The sequence below is a fragment of the Trichosurus vulpecula genome, chromosome 8, assembly GCF_011100635.1.
Source record: "Trichosurus vulpecula isolate mTriVul1 chromosome 8, mTriVul1.pri, whole genome shotgun sequence".
Lineage (NCBI taxonomy): Eukaryota > Metazoa > Chordata > Mammalia > Diprotodontia > Phalangeridae > Trichosurus > Trichosurus vulpecula.
This window is the reverse complement of record NC_050580.1, coordinates 31,678,032-31,697,858: the sequence shown is the minus strand read 5'-3', so window position 1 is coordinate 31,697,858 and position 19,827 is coordinate 31,678,032. Positions and strand designations below refer to the sequence as shown.

At 41.3% G+C, this 19,827-nt stretch overlaps 2 protein-coding genes across 3 annotated transcripts in view; both read right to left on the bottom strand.

Annotated features, from left to right (window-relative positions):
- TET1 (tet methylcytosine dioxygenase 1) overlaps positions 1 to 19,827 on the bottom strand; it is a 166,187-nt gene that overhangs the window by 36,094 nt on the left and 110,266 nt on the right. The window lies entirely within an intron of this gene.
- On the bottom strand, positions 12,164 to 13,693 carry LOC118828702 (serine/threonine-protein kinase 16-like). Of its 2 annotated transcripts, XM_036735528.1 has the most exons (3): positions 13,681 to 13,693; positions 12,477 to 13,347; positions 12,164 to 12,348 (listed from the first exon to the last, which is right to left on the bottom strand). In XM_036735528.1, exons 2-3 carry the CDS (start codon positions 13,253 to 13,255, stop codon positions 12,210 to 12,212), a joined length of 918 nt encoding a protein of 305 aa, XP_036591423.1. In that variant the 5' UTR covers positions 13,256 to 13,347; positions 13,681 to 13,693; the 3' UTR covers positions 12,164 to 12,209. The 2 variants fall into 2 exon arrangements, with proteins under 2 accessions (XP_036591423.1, XP_036591422.1); XM_036735527.1 differs by lacking the exon at positions 13,681 to 13,693 and having other exon boundaries at positions 12,477 to 13,404.

Here is a 19,827-nt window from a genome sequence, read left to right as displayed (position 1 = left end):
TACAGAAGGTCAGTGCTGGCGCATTTAGATGGGTCAGATAGCAATAATGACAACATATCAATGTACGGTGAGAACAATAGATGCACTGTCCTTCTTAAAAACTGATCCCATAACAGCCACCTCCATGGGATACACCATTGGACTGGCTGTTTAGAGACTAACAGAAACGACAAGCATAAGGTCATCAATTCCAATACTCAGGCAACAATACACACTTGGGAATGGAAGAGAGTCTGGTAGGTCATTCCTGGACATCAAGATACCATTCCTAAGATTTATATTTATATTTGTTTGGATAGAGAAGTAAAATAACACTGAGGGAGAGACAGAGGAACAGATTTTACAGGTGGGTCAAACCATTGTCACTTTCTTAACCACTGCCTCCCTTCAAACCACACTGGAGAAAGCCCAAGACCCCAAGCCCAAGGGACTTGGGAATAGCGGTGCCCTCAAACCCCTGGGCTTGTTTCCAGCCTGGCCCCCACAGCCATCATGAAGGGAAGCAACTCTTATGGAGAAAGGACCAGCCATCAATACCATTACCAACACCAACTGCTATCCAAACACAGCCCATGGGCACATAAGGAAGCCCTGGTACAGTATCCTCCCCACCTTTCTGCTCCCAACACACACACACACACACACACACCCCAACCATGAGCTAGCATGCCCTCTATAGCTAGCATCTAGGGAAGCAAGCCTCATGGAGGACCTGGAAACTGTCTCCCCAAGTACAGCAGCCTCCACCTCCTCAGCAGCCACAACCACTCACAACACAGAAAAGAGCTTTCACCACCAAAGTTCTTGGCGCTGTCCAATGGCTCAATATCAGAAAGGAATATAGTTTTATCAATGGAAATTATATTAAATATGCATTACCATCTGCTTTGTCATTGTATTTTAAGGACCACTGAGCCTTGTTATCTTGACCGCTATTTGGATTATCTGCTCTTATTAGGATGTGAACGTCTTGAGAGCAGGGACTGTCTTATTTTTATTTTTGTGTACAGAGCTTTTCCATAGGGTTTTTAACAACCTGGGACCCCAACAGACACAGCTTAAAACCCAGCGAGATAGAGTTTGATTAAATTTGATGAAGTTTGATTAAATTAAAAAATTCCTTGGGCACAGCCCTAACACCTTAGAGGACAAATAAAAATTTGTAATAATGAAATGCATTAGAGCAACAGCCAGCCCAAATCACCAGATTCAAAACCACATACCAACTTTCATGACCAAAAGTCTACAAGTGGACAAAGGTGATCAACTAATGAAACCTGGCACATACAGATGCATCAAGGGAACAAAACTGCTCAAAGCAAAGTGCCAAGCAGTCCAGCCAGAAGTGAGACTCCAAACATATAGATTTATGGTGAAAAATGCCAGGGTGCTCCTACAACTGAAAAAGATCCGGGCTCAAATTTAATAAAGGATGAGAAAGGATTTGAAACAGAAAAAAATCTTCTTCAATCTAAGCCCTTCATTTTACAGTTGAGGAAAATGAGGAACCAAGCTAGCTAAATGATTTATCCAAAACTGAAGTCAAATATCAAAGTACCACACAGGGTAATAATTTGAAAAGGTTGCATGATTCTAAAATATAAGAAAAGGAATATTACCTACGAAAACCAGGAATTAATCCTCCCACAATTTCTGATACGAGCCAAGCATTTATTACAGTACTGAGTGCTTCGGTTTTTTTTTTTTTAATTTAAGGATGTGGAAAAATTAGAGAAAGTCCCTAGGAGAGAAACCAAAATAACTATGCATGAAAAACAAACCTAGGAAACTGAAATGATTTAATCTGAAAGCAGGAAAGGTGAAGGATGATATACTAGTTTCCTCATAGTACAGAAAGAGTTGTATGGAGAACACCTAATTAATTATTCTACAGCTACACTGAAAAGAAAAAAAAAAGCTTAAGTTTCACTGAAAGAAATTTAGTTCAGAGATTAAGAACAACTTTTCTACGAGAAAAATTGCTAAGTACTAAAGCTCAGGTTTAACATCTTAATCCCTTCCTCAATAAATGTCAGTAGCTCCCTATTATTTTTAAGATTAAATATAATCTCCTCTGTTTGGCATTTAAAGCCATTCACAATCTGGCCCCACTTACTTTTCAGCCTTATTGTACATTATTCCCCTTTGCATTATCTATACTCCAGTCAAACTGGACAGACAAAGAGCTTAAAAAATTCTTGTGGACTTGTCAAACCGGCCTTCTTTCGATTCCTCAGAGTCTGCATTCCATATCCTCTGTCTGTGCTTGAGCAGCAGCTCTCCACCATGGTTGGAATGGATTCTCTCCCACTCTCCGTCCTTAGAATCCCTGTCTCCTTAAAGACCATTCCAAAGGGCCATCCCCCACACAAGTCTTGCCCCCTCTGTTTGAACAGAGGTCCTCTGACTCCACATTCAGGTCCTTTCCACTGCCATGCCTTCTTGGAAGATCTTTTAAGAATATTCCAGAGACAGTATGGAATATGCCAAAGGAATGGCTGATATGCTAAGGTAGGTGGCTCAATTCAATGATATCCTTTCATAATTATCTTGTACTTATTTCTTTAAAAAAAAAAACTGGTACCTCCACGTTATGTATGAGTACAAAGTGTTGCCCTTTGAACATAGACATAATCATTGAATGTTTATTGAGTTTATTGAGTACTATGTGCCTGGTGTTAACACTGTCAATTATATGTTTCAGTACTTCAAGGATCTATGATTTCACCTGTGTGGGAAAGCTAAGTGCTTTACAAACATTTCATTTGATCCTCACAACAACCCTATGAGATAGGTGCTATTATAATGCCATTTTACAGTTGAGGAAACTAAGACAAACAGAGGTTAACTGACTTGCCCCAAATCACAAAGCTAGTAAATGTCTAAGGCTGGATTTGAACTAAGGTCTTTCCGATTCCAAGTCTAGCACTCGGTCCACTGTGAAATCAGTACATAGTTTTATGAGTTGCTGCAGTTCTCCCCACCAAAAAATTAATACCAGCTAACCAACCCATTGGTGATAAGTCTAGATATTAGCTAGGTTGGTTCTCTAGGAACAGTTTTATTCTTTATCACCATTTCTGTACACTAAACTTTTCCACATTGACAGGACCTATCAACACTTAAATTCTGCTGGATGCCCTTCAAAACCCAGAATCAACACCATACCACCCAAGGGTCACTGAAATAGGTCTAGATGAACGATATAGATGAAAATCCAATAGACTCCTTACACTTATGAAGTTCAGAATAAGAAAAATAAAACAATGGGGCAGTTAAGTGGTGCAGTGAGTAGAGCACCAGCCCTGGAGTCAGGACGACCTGAGTTCAAATATGACCTCAGACACTTGACACACTTACTAACTGTGTGACCTTGGGCAAGTCACTTAACCCCAATTGCCCTGCCTTCCCCTCTCAAAAAAAAAAAAGAAAAAAAAAGAAAAAGAAAACAAGACAAGAGATCTACTTAAAACTTCTTTTCAATTGCATCCTGGTTCTTTTTATACAAGCATTGCCTTCTCCTTCCCTCCCCAGATACAGCCCTAATTCAAACAATTGTGATCTACAAAAAGAACTGATAATGGTGGGGGTACCTCATCTATTGTGGTTGCTCTACAGAAAATTTTGCATCGTAATGTCATTCAGTATGCCTAACCCTTCCTTAACTTAGGAGGCTTGTTATCCAAGGTAAAAAGGCACCTAATAATTTGGTTTTAGATGGTTAGCAGCCACTTCTCCAAGCAATGCTGCCAAGTCTGAATTATGAAATTCATGGATATGTTCTTGAGTGGATCTAGTTTAGGACCCTCTGTCAATTCTTCCAAAAAAACAGTAACGTGCTGGCTGGGAGGCCCGGAGAAGATCAGCAGCTCTCAACAGCAACTCCAGAAGCATAGCTAATAGACATTAACAATAAACAGTACAGAGTATTTTCCTGGTGTCTTTCTTCAAAGAACTAAAATCTTGTTAAAGAAGGAATGTTGGAGTCTTTTTTTAAAAATTTGTTTTCGAATAATGAAAATCCACATTCTCTCCCTCCTACTTTCCTTGCTGCCCATTGAAAAAGAAAGAAAACATATACATACATAGAAATACACATATCAGATATGAGGTTGTACAGTCCAACTAGTAGGTCATGTGAGCAACAAGATGGTGGACTAGGTATTTCCTCTGATTCATGTGATCTCTCAAACCTCTGCATAACAGAAACTATGCACCAAAGATAATGCAACTTCAGTTGTTTCCATGGTCAGAATCCAAAAGAATGTTAATTCCCCCTCCAAAACCCAAGTACTCATACTAACTAACCTTGAGCTCACTCATCACCCCTCTACTACTTTCCACACAAGTGGCAGTGATGCTGTACTAACAGACCCAAGGACACACAACATAGGCTTACAATAAAACATACCCCTACCCTTGTCCCCTCTTCTCTCTAGTGCCATGGAGTCTTTCTTTCTGGAGCCATGGAGAACCCAGCTCCAGGCTGTAGAGGTTTGCTTAGGCTTCAACAGCCACCTTGGCAACAACCCTTCAGGAACAAAAACCTGCTGGGCTCTGCAACCTGGAAACACCAGTGCTATAAAGCTCTTTACTAGCAGTGAAGATTGGGGGCATGGGGAGACAGGCTCTGTACTGTTGGCACCAGGCCAGTGAATTGAGAAACAGAAGAAGCAGGTCACCAGGATAGGTCACCAGGACAGAACACAATGCATGTGGAGGACTGTGTGTAGTGCTTGACCAAGCCTGTGGGGAAAGGGCAAAGCACTCAGCTGGAGCCAGTTCTGACCACCCAAAAATGACTTGGGGCAGAGACCTAGACTAGTGAACCATGAATTGCCCAGTGAGGAGGGAGGCTGAGATGCTTTGAGATCCAGCCCCTAAGGAAACCACAATGAGAGGTGAGAGAGTCAGGAAATGAGTGATAAAGAAAATACAGGAGGTGGGGGAAAAGACTTAAAAGTACCAAAGATTTCAGGAAGAAGAAATTTCAAAGACTTTGAACATAAACAGATAAATCGACAGGAAATACTGGAACAACAGAAGAAAATATGGCCTCCAGATCTTCTAAATGAGTTCAGGCATCTATGAATAAATACTAAAAAAATAAAGGGAAAGGATCCAGCACTTACTGAAACAGAGGACTCTGTGGGGTTTGAAAAGAGCATGGAACCATAATACTCTGCTTCTGAGTGATTTAAAAGAAAAATGAGAATTATGAGAGTAGAACCTATGTCCTGAACAGTAAAAATAAGGAGCAGAATAGGAAACCTTGAATATGCATTAGTAAGCCCCATTAAAGAAACAAACAAAAGAAACCCCAATAGATAAAGAATAAAAATACACAGAAATGAAGACAACCTAGGAGAAGAGAAGGAAAAAGCAATAACATTAAAAGAAAATTTCACTATGCAAACAAAACATATTGATCTTGAAGATATGCTGAATAGAAAGAACCTAAGGATCATAAATCTCAGAAGAACATGACAGGATAAAAAAAACCTTCATCATAATGAAATAAATAAGAGAAGAGAATTGTGAAGAATTTCTGAGCATAGAAAATAAAATTCCAATGGAAAGAATTAAGAGATTGCCTTCTGAAAAAAACCTAGGACTACAAACTCCAAGACATACAGTGGTTAAATTCACCCATTTAATTCAGAAACAACAAGTTCTGCAAACCATTAGAGAAAGAGCTTCAAATAAAAATGAAAAGACATTCAAATAATTCAAGGCTATTCTGCACTCACTAGAAAACCAAGCAGGAAATGAAATAGGACGATCTGAAGAGCAATGGAACTCAGGATGTAGCCCAAGGTGACCTGTCTTACAAATCTAATCTTAACCATACAGGACAAAAGATGCTTCAACAATAAAGAAAAATTTGAAACATTTTATAGAAAGAAAATCAGAATGTAAGAGATTATTTGCTTTTCAAATAATAGAACAATAGAAACAATAGAAATGCAGGGGAAAATGAATAAAGGCAACAGACAAGAACAGCAACAGTAACAGTGACAGTGACAATAGAAAGACCAGTAAAGAACTTCTTACTAAATGTATGCGTGGAGACAGGGAAGAAGGCAGAAGTCTGGGAGAGGTAACAGTGAAGAAGCAAACTGGGAACATTGTGGGCAGAATCTGATGACACCCTGCCTACAGGCAAATGCTTCTTTTGTGAGACTACATTACAACAGGAAGGTACATGAAACGGATGGAAGGGACAGGGGGATAGAGAATAGTGTGATATGCTGGAGTCAAATCAAGGGCTAGCAACAATGGGAAGGTGACCTTGGAGGTCTCAGAAAGAGAAAAGCCCACAAAGTAGTAGGTGGGGAAGAGACAGAAAGATCAAAAAGGGAGTGGAAAGGAAGGAGGCCTTACTTTGGAGGTAAGTTCAGGTTTCAACTCATGAATTCTCTTATGGTGAAGGGAGATGAGGACTTTACACTGGACAAGGCCTGGTGGATTTCCTGCTTGAAAAGTCAACTTGTTCTGAGAGGGACTAAGAAACAGAATAACTGGGAGCACACCTGAGGGAGTAGGAGAGCATGGACACAGGGAGGAGATTTTCAGGTAAATGTACAAAAGAAGGTCCACAAAGGAGGGTTAACATCAGTGGGGCCCTATAACAGGCCAGTGTCCTCTCTGACACCTGTAATAATTGGCATTTTTCTAATACTAAAGCTCAGTGGGAAAGGGGATTCCATGAAGCAAGCCCTACAAGGCAGACGCAGAAAGCACCCAGTGGAGAAAAACTACAGGGTGTCCCTGAAGTCTGGACACATAGGAAATCTCATTAACATCTCATTAACCATTTCACCAAAGACTCTGTGTTGTTCAGTGACTACTTTTTCTGGGGTACGCTAAAGGAGAAGGTGTACTCAATGAAAATCATAGACGTAACACACTTGATTGAACACATAAAGAGTGAATGTGCTAAAATTGACAGCAATGCAGAGTTATTGCATCAAGTTCATGCGAATCTTGCAAAGCGCATCAACCTTTGCATTGCAAATGAAGGAAATCATATTGAAGATGTTATTTGTTAATATTCCAATTAAATAAAATGTTGTTGAAAATTTCATTCATTTCATTTCTTGAAAATATGCATTTTTGTCTATGTGTCCAGACTTTAGGAACACCCTACAGAATGGATACTTTGCAAGCTTTGATTATATGGAAAAATACAGAGAAAAGAGAGAGACCAGATGATTATAGGAGTCATGAGGCACAGAATAAGGGTCTAGAGTAAAGAGAAAGTGAAGATGAATAATGAAGAGAGTAAGAGAAATCCTTCTGGGAAAGGTGCACAAAAATTGAAATTTTAAAAACTAATGAACAGGACTAGATAAGGGGGAAAAAAAGGAAGAGGGAATATGCTTAAATAAGGAAAGAAAGAGGGGGAAGTAATATATAACCAGAAAAAAGCAGGAGAGAAAATGAACTGATAAGCCCTTAGAGGGAAAGGAGTGACAAATGAGAAGAGGGGACAAAGGATAAGGGCAAGAGAGCCAATGGGAACGGGGCTAACTTAAAAAAAAAGATTAAAATAAAGTAACTGTAGGAATATAAACCGTGTTAACAGAAGAAGCGGGGGTGAGGGGAATCATAACTGGAAAAAAATAATTTTAGAGACAGATGGAGGAAAATATAAACTTTACTCCTATAATTTAAAATATGAATTGATTAAACAGTCCAATAAACGAAAAAGAGCAACAGAGTCTATAAGAAAATAAAACCCTACAATCTGTTGCTTACAAGAAACATATTTTAAAAAACAAAGACATTCAGAAAATAAAACTGAAGGATGTAAAATAATTGATAATACATCAAATGAATCCAAAAAAAGCAGAAGTTGCCATCACGCTATCAGACATAGCAAAATAAAGATTAAAAAACCAGAAAATGATACACAAGGAAACTATATTATGAGGAAAAGAATTATTGACAACAACCCAGCATTAGTAATAAACTCAAATGTTCCAAATGCCATAGCAAATTTGTACAATCTACCAAAATATAGTCTGCCATTGGCCATATCCAAAAAATATTTATCTAATTTCCCACTCTGAGTCCACCACCTCTCTGTTAAGAGGTGGGCAGTGTATTTGATTATGAATCCTCTTGGACTGTTGTTGGACGTTGAATTGATTGGAGTTCCTAAGTCTTTAAATGTTGTCTGTCTTTTGTTGTTAATATTGACATTTTTCTCTTAGTTCTGTTCACTTCACACTGTATCAGCCCAAACAGGTCTTTCTAATTTAATGTACTGGAGTTTTGTGGATGGAAGCTGGTAGGCTCACCTAAACTAGGCTACTAAATTTTGCCCATTTCATGAGGGTATTGAAAAGACTCTGATCCATCAAGTGGGAGAATGACTAAACAGATTATGGTATGTGAATGTGATATTATTGTGTTATATGAAATGACAAAGGGTGGGCCTAGTTTCAGTGAAATCTGTTTCAGTCGTGTCTTATTCTTGATGACCCCATTTGGGATTTTCTTTGCAAAGATACTGGAGTGGTTTACCATTTTCTTCTCCAGCTCATTTTCACAGATGAGGAAACTGAGGCAAACAGCATTAAGTGACTTACCCAGCATCACACAGTTAGTAACTGTCTGAGGTCAGATTTGAACTCAGGAAGATGAATCTTCCTGACTTTAGGTGAAGAACTCTATCCACTGGACCACCTAGCTACCCCAACATTAAATTAGGCTTCTAAAAATATATATTCCTCTTGATACCCAGAGTCATTTTCAGGAAGTGATGCCAGAGAATGAAAAGATCAAAAAAAAAAAATCTAAATCTCACACATTCCAGATGGTGCTGAAGCCCTCTGCCTTTCAAATGCAATGACATACAACTTGAGAAAAAGAAAAATATATCATCACATTTTGATTATTCAGGCTAACTAATCTTAAGTGTGTGATCATCCCAGCTAAACTCAAGTTTACATTCATATTGTCACTGATTCAGACTTGTTTTCCTTTCTCAATTAGGCTGAATTTGTTTCTTGATCATCCAAATAATTATCTAATAATTTAAGATCATTGCAAGCCAAATGATGACTGAATCTATCTAAACTCAAAGTAACCTTGGGCCAAAGCATGCCATACTTTGATGTAGTTGTCAATATTGTACACCCATGACAGCTACACCTGGAATGTCACAGATTTACTATTCTAATAGGACCTATTTCTCCAGGCAGGTCAGCTAAGTGACACAGTGGATAGATCACCAGGTCTGGAGTCAGGAAGACCTGAGTTCAAATTTGGCCTCAGACATTTACTAGCTGTGTGATTCTCAGCAAGTCACTTAACCCTGTTTGCCTTAGTTTCTTCATCGGTAAAATGAACTGGACAGGGAAATGACAAACCACTTCAGTATCTTTGCCAAGAAAACTCCAATGGAGTCATGAAGAGTCAGACATGAGTGAAAACGACTGAACATTTCTCCAGGTGTTGTGGAGCCTTTAGATCTCATGCAGTTAATCACACTGTGAGAAAACACTGATTTGCCAGAACGGAAAGGAACACACAATAAATTACTGAATCTAAAAATAACATTTTCAAATTCAACAGAAAAAGTGTTTCTAAGACTAGGAAATCCTTAATCTCCTGGTGCAAGGAAAGCTTTCTGAGTTCAATAAAAGCATCTAGCACTCAAACAATATAGTATACACTGTTGGCCAGCATCTGGGCAAAGGAAGGAAATAAGTATTTATTAAACACCTACTGTGTTAAAGCACTTTGCCAAGTGCTTTACAAATATTATCTTATTTGATCCCCACAATGACCCTGGGAAAGAGGTACTTTTTTTTTCCTGTGATCTGTACTCATTTGTAACTTATAGTATTAAAGAATTGTCTGGTACACCAGAAGGAGAAATGGCTTGCCCACACAGCTAATACCTGTCACAGGCAGGACTTCAGAGTCTTCCAGACTTCAAGGCTGGCTCTCCAACCTCTATGCCACAGCACTCCTTGGTCCCTTGCAATCTGGCTTCCATCCCAACCCCACCACTCAACTGAAAAGGTTCTTTCCAAAGTCACAAAGGTTCTCTTAATGACCAAATCCAATGGCCAACTCTTAACCTTCTCCCTTCTTGACCTTTCTATCACATTGATTACCATCTCCTCCCCAGATTCTCTTGGCATTGATCTGTCCTATTTCTCCTCCTGTATGACCATTCCTTTTTAATCTCTTTTGGGGGATTAGCAACCATGTACTGCAGTCTAACCACTGAGTATCCTGAAACTCTATCTCAGGTCATCTTGTTCTATTTTTTTAAGGAATTTTATTGATGCTTTAAAAATATGTGTGTGTATGTAACACAGTCACTTCTGACATAATCCCCACTACCACTACCAGAAATGAACAAAGAAAAATAATTAAGCAAAAATAACCAACACAGTGAAAACTGACAATGTCTATAAAATTATATCCTATTGGTCTCCATCTCTTTGTAGGAAGAGGAAGATATGTTTCATTATCTGTTCTCTATGATCATTATTGGTTTTTCACTTATTCAAAGTTCTACTTCCTTTTAGTGATCTTGTGAATTTTCTCCCTGTCTACTGGCTCATTCTTTGGCTACAACATTCCCATATCTTCCCCATCCTCCAATAACCCTCATCGTAGATCTCTTCTGCCTTCTGTGACTAAAAGTCTTTGAAAAGGCTGTCTACAATAGATGCCTCCATTTTCATTCCCCTCACTCTCTTCTTCATTTCTTACAACCCAGCTTTTGACCTCATCTTTCCATGAAACCATTCTCTCTGAGCTTACCAATGATCTTATCATTGCAACATGCAATAGTCTTTTCTTGATATCATTGTCTCCTGGTTCTCCTACATTTTAAACTGCTCCTTCTCACGTCCTTTGCTGAAACCTCCTCCAGATCATGCCCTCTAACCAGAGGTGTTCCACAGAGTTCTGTCCTGGGCCCTCTTCTCTTCTCCCTCTATACTACTTGTCTTGGTAATCTCATTAGTGCCTGTGGGTTGATTGCCATGTCTATGTCAATGATTCTTAAATCTGCTTGTCCAGCCCTAATCTCTCTGCTGACCACTAATCTCCCATCTCCAACTACCTTTCAGACATCTCAAATTGGATGTCCAGCAAACACCTTCAACTCAACAAAATGGTAGTCATTATCTTTCCCCTGCCTCCTACCCTTCCTATTACCGTAGAGAGCTCCCAGTCTCTCAGGCTGTCAGTCATTCCCGACTCCTCACTCTCTCTCACCTCCCATATCCAATCAATTGCCAAGGCCTGCCCGTTTCACCTCTGAAACATCTCTTGGATACGCCCCCTTCTCTCTTTTATCACCTCACACCTGGACAACTACAATAGCTAATTGGTGTGCCTGCCTGGGTCAGGTCTCTTCCCACTCCAATCCATCCCCCACTCTTCTACCAAAGTGATTTTCCTAAATTTCAGTTCTGACCAGGTGACTCTTCTACTCAGTAAATTCTAGTGACTCCCAATTACCTTCCAGATCAAATACAAAATCCTGTTTGGCATTCAAAGCTTATAGTAAGCCAGCCCTCTCCTGCCTTTGACTTCCCTCCATCTCTCAGCTCTGGTCATTCTCTCTGGCTGCCTCTGACACCTGGAATGTTCTCCATCTCAACCTACTGTCTTCCTCTAAGATCCAACTAAAATCCCCTTTCTACAGGAAGCCTTTCTCAACCCTTCTTAATTTTGGTGCCTTCCTTCTCTTAATTATTTGTCCTCTGCGTGACTTGTTTATATTTATTTGTTGCCTTCTCCACAAGATTGTGAGCTCCTTGAGGTCAGGGACTGCCTTTTGCCTCTTTATATATCCCCAGCATTTAGCACAGTACCTGGCACTTAGTAGATACTTTATTTTTACTGACTCTTTTTCTTCTTCTTCTTTTTTTTTTTAAACAGACATCTTTTAGCTTTACTTCTGTATTTACATATTCTGAAAATGCTGTTCCCTACCCCAACATTTAGGGGCAGACCATGATGTGGGCCCAGCAGGCCCAATTATATCACATGAGACCATTTCTCCCTTTCTGGGTCCCTTCTCAAGGACCCACTCTTTGTCCTTCATGGGTAGGAGCTCAGAAGCATCTATGTATTCTTGAGTTTGTGGATGACAGTCTGCTATCCTCAAAGTCCCATGGAGGACAAAATACTTTCCTCTTATAGAAAATTCTATGTTCCAACCTGCATGCTCAGATGTGTGTGGTATGTTGGCCGGGAGCTGTAGGCTGCAAACTTTCCAACTGATTGAGGAGGAGGGAAGTATGTGGCCGGCACTGGAGGTCCACAGTCATCATGGAGGCCAATAGCTGCCGTAATGCTGGGGAATGCCTGGGGAGTACAAATGTGACGAGCTACACGTACACACATGCACCAGCACACACTCCCCTAAAGCATGAGGCCTTCCATGTCATAGAAACTTAGCAGCTTCTGGAACAGCTTCGCCTCCATGATCTCACCTTGGGTTCTGGGGAATGGTGAGCTGGTTCTGTACTGCCAAGGCCACACTGTCCCCTTTCTGGAACACCATGTCATAAGGGCCTTCCCCAAACATCATAGCATACAGCACACAACGTAGGGACCAAATGTCAGTTCGTTCATCAATGACACAGTGGCTCTGTACAGAGAAGAGCTCAGGGGCACGATATGAGATGGTACAGCGTTGGGCTGCCCAGTCCTGCAGGGCTAGTGCCTGTCTGGAGCCTTCCACTTGGATTCGTGCCTGATTCATGGAACCCAAGTCCATTAACGCTGGCCACCCATAATCTCCAAGTAAAATATTGGTTGGTTTCAGGTCCCTGTGAGCATAACCCTTGGCATGAATGGCCTCTAGGCCTCTGCAAATGCCTAACAGCAGCAGCAGGATTTGATCCTCAGACAGGAAATTGCCTTTGTCTTTCAGCCCTTCCACTTCATTCCACAGTGTATCCTTCTTGAAGAAGGGCAGCAGTAGCCAGGCCTCCTGCTTGGAGCCCCGTTCTGTCAAGCAATAGGCTTCAAGGTGAAGAATATTGGGGTGCTGGAAGAGTCGGTGCATGTCAGCCTCTCGCTGGGCCTCTTCCTGGTCCTGCTGCTCATGGCACAGGATTCTCTTCAGGGCATAAAAGTGCCCATCCTGCAGTCCCTCCACCAGGTCCACGTAGCTGAACCCACCCTCTCCCAGTTTCTGTATAAAGAGATATCTCTTGTTGTCGATAGTGAGGGTCCCTCGGGAGCAGATACACAGCGTGTGGCCCATGGTGCCTTAGTCATCCTCGGGGCAGGGGCAGACGCTGCCCACCGATGGGGGCAGTGACGAGCGAATGCTCCAGGGGGGAAGTGTCCAAAGGTCTGCGAAGGGATCACGGGACAACGGGACTGAGGCCGAGCCCCGAGGGACCCCGGAGGGCCGACCCCTGCCCGACTCCGGGGAGGGCAAAGACCGGACGGTAGGTCCTCGGCTCCCGACCCAGCGCCCCCTGCCCCCAGCCCCTTCTTCCGTTCCCCAGGTGAGGAGCCCAGGCCCAAGGCCTCCCAGGGGCGCCCCACGATCAAGGGAGGCGGCGGAGAGGGGGCCGGCGCCCCATCCCCCTACCCCCCCAACTCCCGCCAGTAGGGGCGGCAGCCAGCTATCAATGGAGGAGGGGGGCGGGAAAGGGGGGGGAGCCGGCGCCTGGCCCCTACCCCCAGTCCTCTCTCTTCTTCTTTTTTTAAAAAACATTTTTATTTAAAGTTTTGAATTCTAAATTCTAACCTTCCCTGCCTGCCTCTCCCTTCCCTCCCTTCTCCCTGAGGTGGTAAGCAATCAGATATAGGTTATACATGTGCAATCATGTAAAACATTTCCATACTACTATTGACTCTTTATTGACTGACTATAGTGGACAAGTCACACCCAAAAGTCAGTTCTCTCATCTACAAAATCATGTCATAGGGTGAGATGTCAGCTAGTTCAGCAGCCTCATTTTGGGGAGGAGTAACCCTTTGGACCAGGGGGTAAGGTACTTGACCGAGTGGTTAATCGATTTGTCCAAAGTCACCCAGGTAGTTAACATCAGATGTGTAATCTAAACCCAGGTCAAGTGACTTCTGTCAGTGCTCTTTCCATTGTATCTAATTTCTAAGGTCCTTTCCCAGACTAAAATTCTACTATTTTAAAATGCTATAAGAAATGATTCATGTGAAAATCTAAGTGCCTACAGAGTACTGTATTAGGTACTAGAAAGAGACAAAAAGTTCTGTAAGACAATCTGTGTCCTCCTAGACCACAAAGTATAGAATAAAAAAAATCACATACAAAGCATGTTTTCCACAACAATGTTGGGGTCAATCAGAGAGATAGAGAGGCCAGGCGTTATCAAGACCATCTTTAAGAGAAAGAAGTCCCAAGAAGCAAAGTGATTTAAAGGGTGCAAACTCAGATTTCCCAACTCCAAACTCAGGGCTCTTTGTATATATGAAGGATACATAGATTTTTCACTTCCCATTTTTAGAATTTGCCACAGAATCTTTAATACCTAGTTCCCTGGCATTTAAAAAGGTTCTACTTTCCAAAATAAAAATAGTGATGGCCAGGTTACTTCCAACTCTCAGGTTCTATGTGCCTAGTAATTAACTAGGGTTAAATAAAGCACTGGCCCTGGAGTAAGGAGGACCTGAATTGAAATGCAGCCTGACATTATGTGTGACCCTGGGCAAGTCACTTAACCCCTGTTGGCCTCAGTTTCCTCATTTGTAAAATGAGCTGGAGAAGGAAATGGCAAACCACTCCAGTACCTTTGCCAAGAAAACCCCAGTCAGACAAAACTGAAATGACTAAACACCACCACCACCAATGTGTCCACGTCCTGCTTAGAGAAGTTTCTCTTACAGAAGAAGTTGCTGCTTTAAAGCATCAAGTTTCATTAACCTTAGCCAGGCTGGTCTTCAGACAACTAAGCCTATCAACCAAGGTTGGAATGCAAGCCATCAGAAATAGACTAGTGAAAGACTACTCATCCAACAGCTACCCTTCAAATAATCAAAGTAAACAAGGTACTGCCAGGACATTCCTGAGATAAGGAGATAAAGGGAAACAAAAGACAGTCACAGAAGTTGCTGGGTGGGTGGGTGGGAGGGGCATTTATCTTTAAGATGTTAAAAATGTGATAAGCAACAAAGCAAAACGAGGCAAAGTCCTTGTAAAGGTGAACTGCTGGCACCAGGATTTATCTTCTGGATCAATGAATATTGATTTGATTTTTTTTATTAGATTGAAATCTGACATCTGCGCTTCAAGATCACTGCCATTCTCTTATGCTGCCTATGAAGATGTTCCCCTCCATTTGCTACAGTGGACAGCATGATATATATTATGGCAAGCTTAGATACTTGAACAAATCCAAACAGATTTTACCTGCAGTCATAAAACACAGATCTAGTCATTTGGATCTCAAAGTCTCATACAAATTAGCTTGGTTAATGAGAGTATCTTTACCAAATCATCTCCTTGCCTGGTTTTTCCATCTGCTTCTCAAAGAACAACACCCTTCAATAATTGTGTTCCTGAGCTGAGTTATTAGCACCAATAGGCTTTCTATCCATTGTCAATTAGGGAAAAAGAAATCTAAGCTACGCTTTAGAGGTTCACTCTGGCCATCTTTATCAGGTAGTTTGGAATTCAAGAACCAAAAGGACAGACTATTCCCCTATCTCAGATGGATAAAATAGATTTTTTTTCCCCCTGGTGCCCTGTTGCAGCCAGTATTTTCATGCCTAAATGCAAAGTCGGGGCAGATCCAAGAAAAGGAACTACACTCCTAGGAGAAAGCTGACTTCTCAAGGAAATTCCTCCCCTGCCCCCCAAACCCCGTCAGGTTTGCTTTTGGGTATTCCAGACAGAGGGGTAGCTAGAGGGGCCTGGAGTCAGGAAGACTCATCTTCCTGAGTTCAAATCTGGTCTCAGACACTTACTGGCTGTGTGACCCTGGTCAAGTCGCTTAACTAAGTTTGCCTCAGTTTCTTCATCTGTAAAAATCAGCTGGAGAAGGAAATGGTAGGGCACTACAGTGTCTTTGCTAAGAAAACCCCAAATGGAGTCACAAATAGTCAGGCATGCCTGAAATGCCTAAATAACAAAATTCTAGAAAGAAAGGATTGGTAATGGAACAGTCAGAGTTGAAACACAGTTGGGGCATTTAAGACATTATGGCTATTTATTATTTCAGAATTTCAGGAATCTATGATTTCATGCCAAGGTGTAATTCCTGCTATGGAGTAGGGATGGGGGGTGGGGGGAGAATGCAGCTCAAGAGTTTTTAATTGCAGTGGGCTAAGCCAAAGTCCAGAACGAATATATTGAGCCCCAGGGAGGAAGAGGACACCAGGTTGCCTAAGGAAGATCAAAATGGCCCAAGTCAGAAATGAAGCAGGTCACAACTCCCACTAGTGGGATCAGACCATGAGTGTGCTACATTTCCAGTCTAGACCAGACAAGCAGTCCAAATGTCTGTCACACACATTTTCTCTCTCTCTTTCTCACACGTGCGCGCACGCACACACACACGCTGTGCTTTCCTTGATGTGACCACCTCTTTCACTGAAGCAGACTGTAAGCCTTTTATGACTTAGGCCTTTAAGAGTTACTATATCAGAAAAATTTATCACCATGCAGTCAATTGGAGGAAGAGCCTCTCCAATTTAGCTAAAGACACAGCGGGCCCATTCGCAGAGCCTTTCCACTCTGGAAGGACGAATGTGACCTTTCACTTCACTAGTACTGACTGTAGAAGCTTAGAATCACTTCAACATCATGAAAAGGATCAGATTCAGGTTTCAGTAGAACGTGATAGTAATGGAAAGTTGGTGTCACAGGTGGGGTCAGAGGATTCAAGGTAAAATCCTGGTTCTGCCATCACCTCCCTCTGTGACTCTGGGCAAGTATGTCGCTTTTTCTATCTGGGTTAATAGGTTCCTTACTTACAAAATGAAGGGGTCACACTGTTGTTCAATCACTTTTCAGTCATGTCTGACTCTTAAATGTTCCTGAGCTCTATAAACTGCAGCGCCACCTAGCTGCCTCTAAGGACTTAGCCTAGCCAATCCTTAAAGTTCCTCCCAGCTCTAAGTGTATGATCCTAATAATTCCCGCTTGTGCAGCCCAGCAGAGAGATGAACAACCTTGCCAGAATTGGGAAGGCCTGGATTCAAATTCTGCCTCTGATACATACTAGTCATGGATCCTTGATGCATCGCTCAACCTCCCAGTCCCCAGCAATGCTCTATAAGAACATAAAGGGCAAAACTGGTGCTCATCCTTATTGGTCAGGACTTTCCTCGGTGGTTTCTTTCTAAAATGATGAAAGCCCCGGTGTGAATATCTACTGTATTCACACCACATCCAACACACACAAACAGACAGACGGAGAAGATTTCTCTTTAAAAAGGACAAAGCACTTTCTTTACAATAGGCTGATCAGGTGGCTGGTTTCTTGATACTTAAAACTTCATTGGCAGATGAAGAAACTAAGAGTCTAGAAGTTAAATGACTGGTCCCAAGTTTTCCAGCTCCAAGGTGTCAGCCAGAATTTTCAGCCAGATCTATCCCAACTCTACACCAATGCTTTTTAGACGAAACTCTCAGAAAAGCTCACGTTTAGGCAGCACCAAGATTCAGACAGCTCTTTTCTCACTGCCTTTTACAGAAAACTGTCAGAGAAGTCCGGTATCTTGCTCAGTGTCACCTGGTGAATGAGAGTCTGATCAGAGCTGGGACTCAAACCCAGGTTCTCACCTTCTCATCCAAGGTAGTGGCTCTGGGGAAATCAGTGAGTGGCAAAATATAAGGATGGGAAGGTATACTAGCCTTTGTCTGCTTACCACAGCTGACACAAGGCAAACTAGAAGCAGAGAGAATAAAATGAAGTTGGGAAGAGGGCAAAAATGGCTCAAAGTTGTGTTTCATTTGTTCTACTTTGTACTAGATATCTGGCTTTAAAACCCAAATATTATTAGTATGTTATATATTATTATAGGATATGTTAATAATAACTTATTACAAATTTCTTTCTGTATAAATGCCAGTTAAATACCTTTCTAGGGCTTTTTAGCTTTTAACTCCTAAATTTCCTAAACTACCCAAATTGCTGGGTCAGTTGTGCTGCCCAAAGAGGGAGCATTATGTCACTTGATGACAGCAACTAGCAGCAAAAAGGTACCTTTCTGTCTAAGAAAGGCAACCAAAAGCCAGGTTATAGGTTGTGATTCCAAAATCCAGGCCCAGTAGAGTGAGTCTCCTTAGGCATTTAAGGTATGATAAAACTTACATAAATTAAGCTAGCCATGAGTCTTAGAACCACAACTATTGGGTAAAAGTGGTCCTATAATTAAAATATTTGTATAGGAGTTTGGATTTCTATATGTGAATACAGAATAATTTTGTCATTCTAACAAAATTTAAAAGGCTGTGAAAATTTGGCATCATTTATATTATGGAATTTATTCAAAAGCAATTGTAAAGGCAAAAAATTGGAAAAAGAAGTGGGTGTCCACCAACTCAAGAACAATTTATGAAAATAATGAAATATTTTGCTGTAAGACATAAGTACAAGGAGTCCAGAAAACACACTGGGAAAATTCATATAGACAGTGAAGAGAGCAGAACCAGGGAAAAAATGTGTAAAAAACCATAAACAAAAACAACATTAAATGGCAGCTGAACTCAGACTAAAAACAATGATGAATCTTGGTCCCAAAGAACAGATAATAAAACCCACTTCTCCCTAGACTGTAAAGAGGTAGACGATGCTAAGAGCAGAACCTTGCATATACTTTCAGTCACAATCCTAATGGTGGCCCATTTTGTTTAAACATTTTTCTTTGTTAGAAGGAGAATTCAGTTGAGGGAGTATAATCAGGAAATACTTAATGGGAAAACCAAAAAGAAACTTGGGGGGGAAAAGGTGGAGGTAGTAGAAGTGTTAGCCCTACACCAATAATGATGTTTCAGAGTCAACAAGGTACTTTCTCCAAAGCAACCCTGTGGAAGTTGGTTGTGTCATTATTAACCTCATTATCTTGAGGAGTAAATTGAAGTTTTATGCTTCCATGTGGATTGCTCCTGTCATACTTGACCAAGGAAAGGCAGCATGGTACCGTGGAAAGAGTCCTAGACTGGAGACAAAGAACATGGGTAGGAATCCTGGCCCTTCGGCTCACCACCTAGATGACTTTGGGCAGCTCACTAAGCTTTTCTGAGCCTCAGCTCTCGGTGGAGTGGATGGTCTCAATGGTCCTTTCCAGCTTTAAATCCATCATCTTATCATCCATGAGCCTTTAAGTGAATGAAATATGATCTAGCCAGCACCAAATTATGAGCCAAGCCCCACATTAGGTGCTGGGTAGGCAAATACAAAAATGAGGCAGTATCTGTCCTCAAGGAGTTTATGTTTCACTATTTGCTCTCTCTCTCTCTTTCCTTCTTTTTTGGTTTTGTTTCTTCTTTCTCATGATTCATTCCATTGTTACAAATCTTCTTTGCAACTGGACTATTATGTAAAGAAGTTCAATGTGAAGGTATATGTAAAAGCTACATTAGATTACATGCCGTCTTGGGGGGGGAGTGGGGGAGAGGGAGGGAGAGAAAATTTGGAGCCCCAAAACTTGTGGAACTGAGTGTTGTAAACAAAAAAATTTTTAAAAAAATAAACTTATTAAAAAAAAAAAAACTTGGACCGAGTCAAAGGGCCACACTTGAAGACCTAGAAGGTCACATGTGACCTCAAGGCTGCAGGTTCCCCACCCCTGCTATACACTATAGTAAGACTGTTATCTTAAATTTTTGTTGGCCATTTC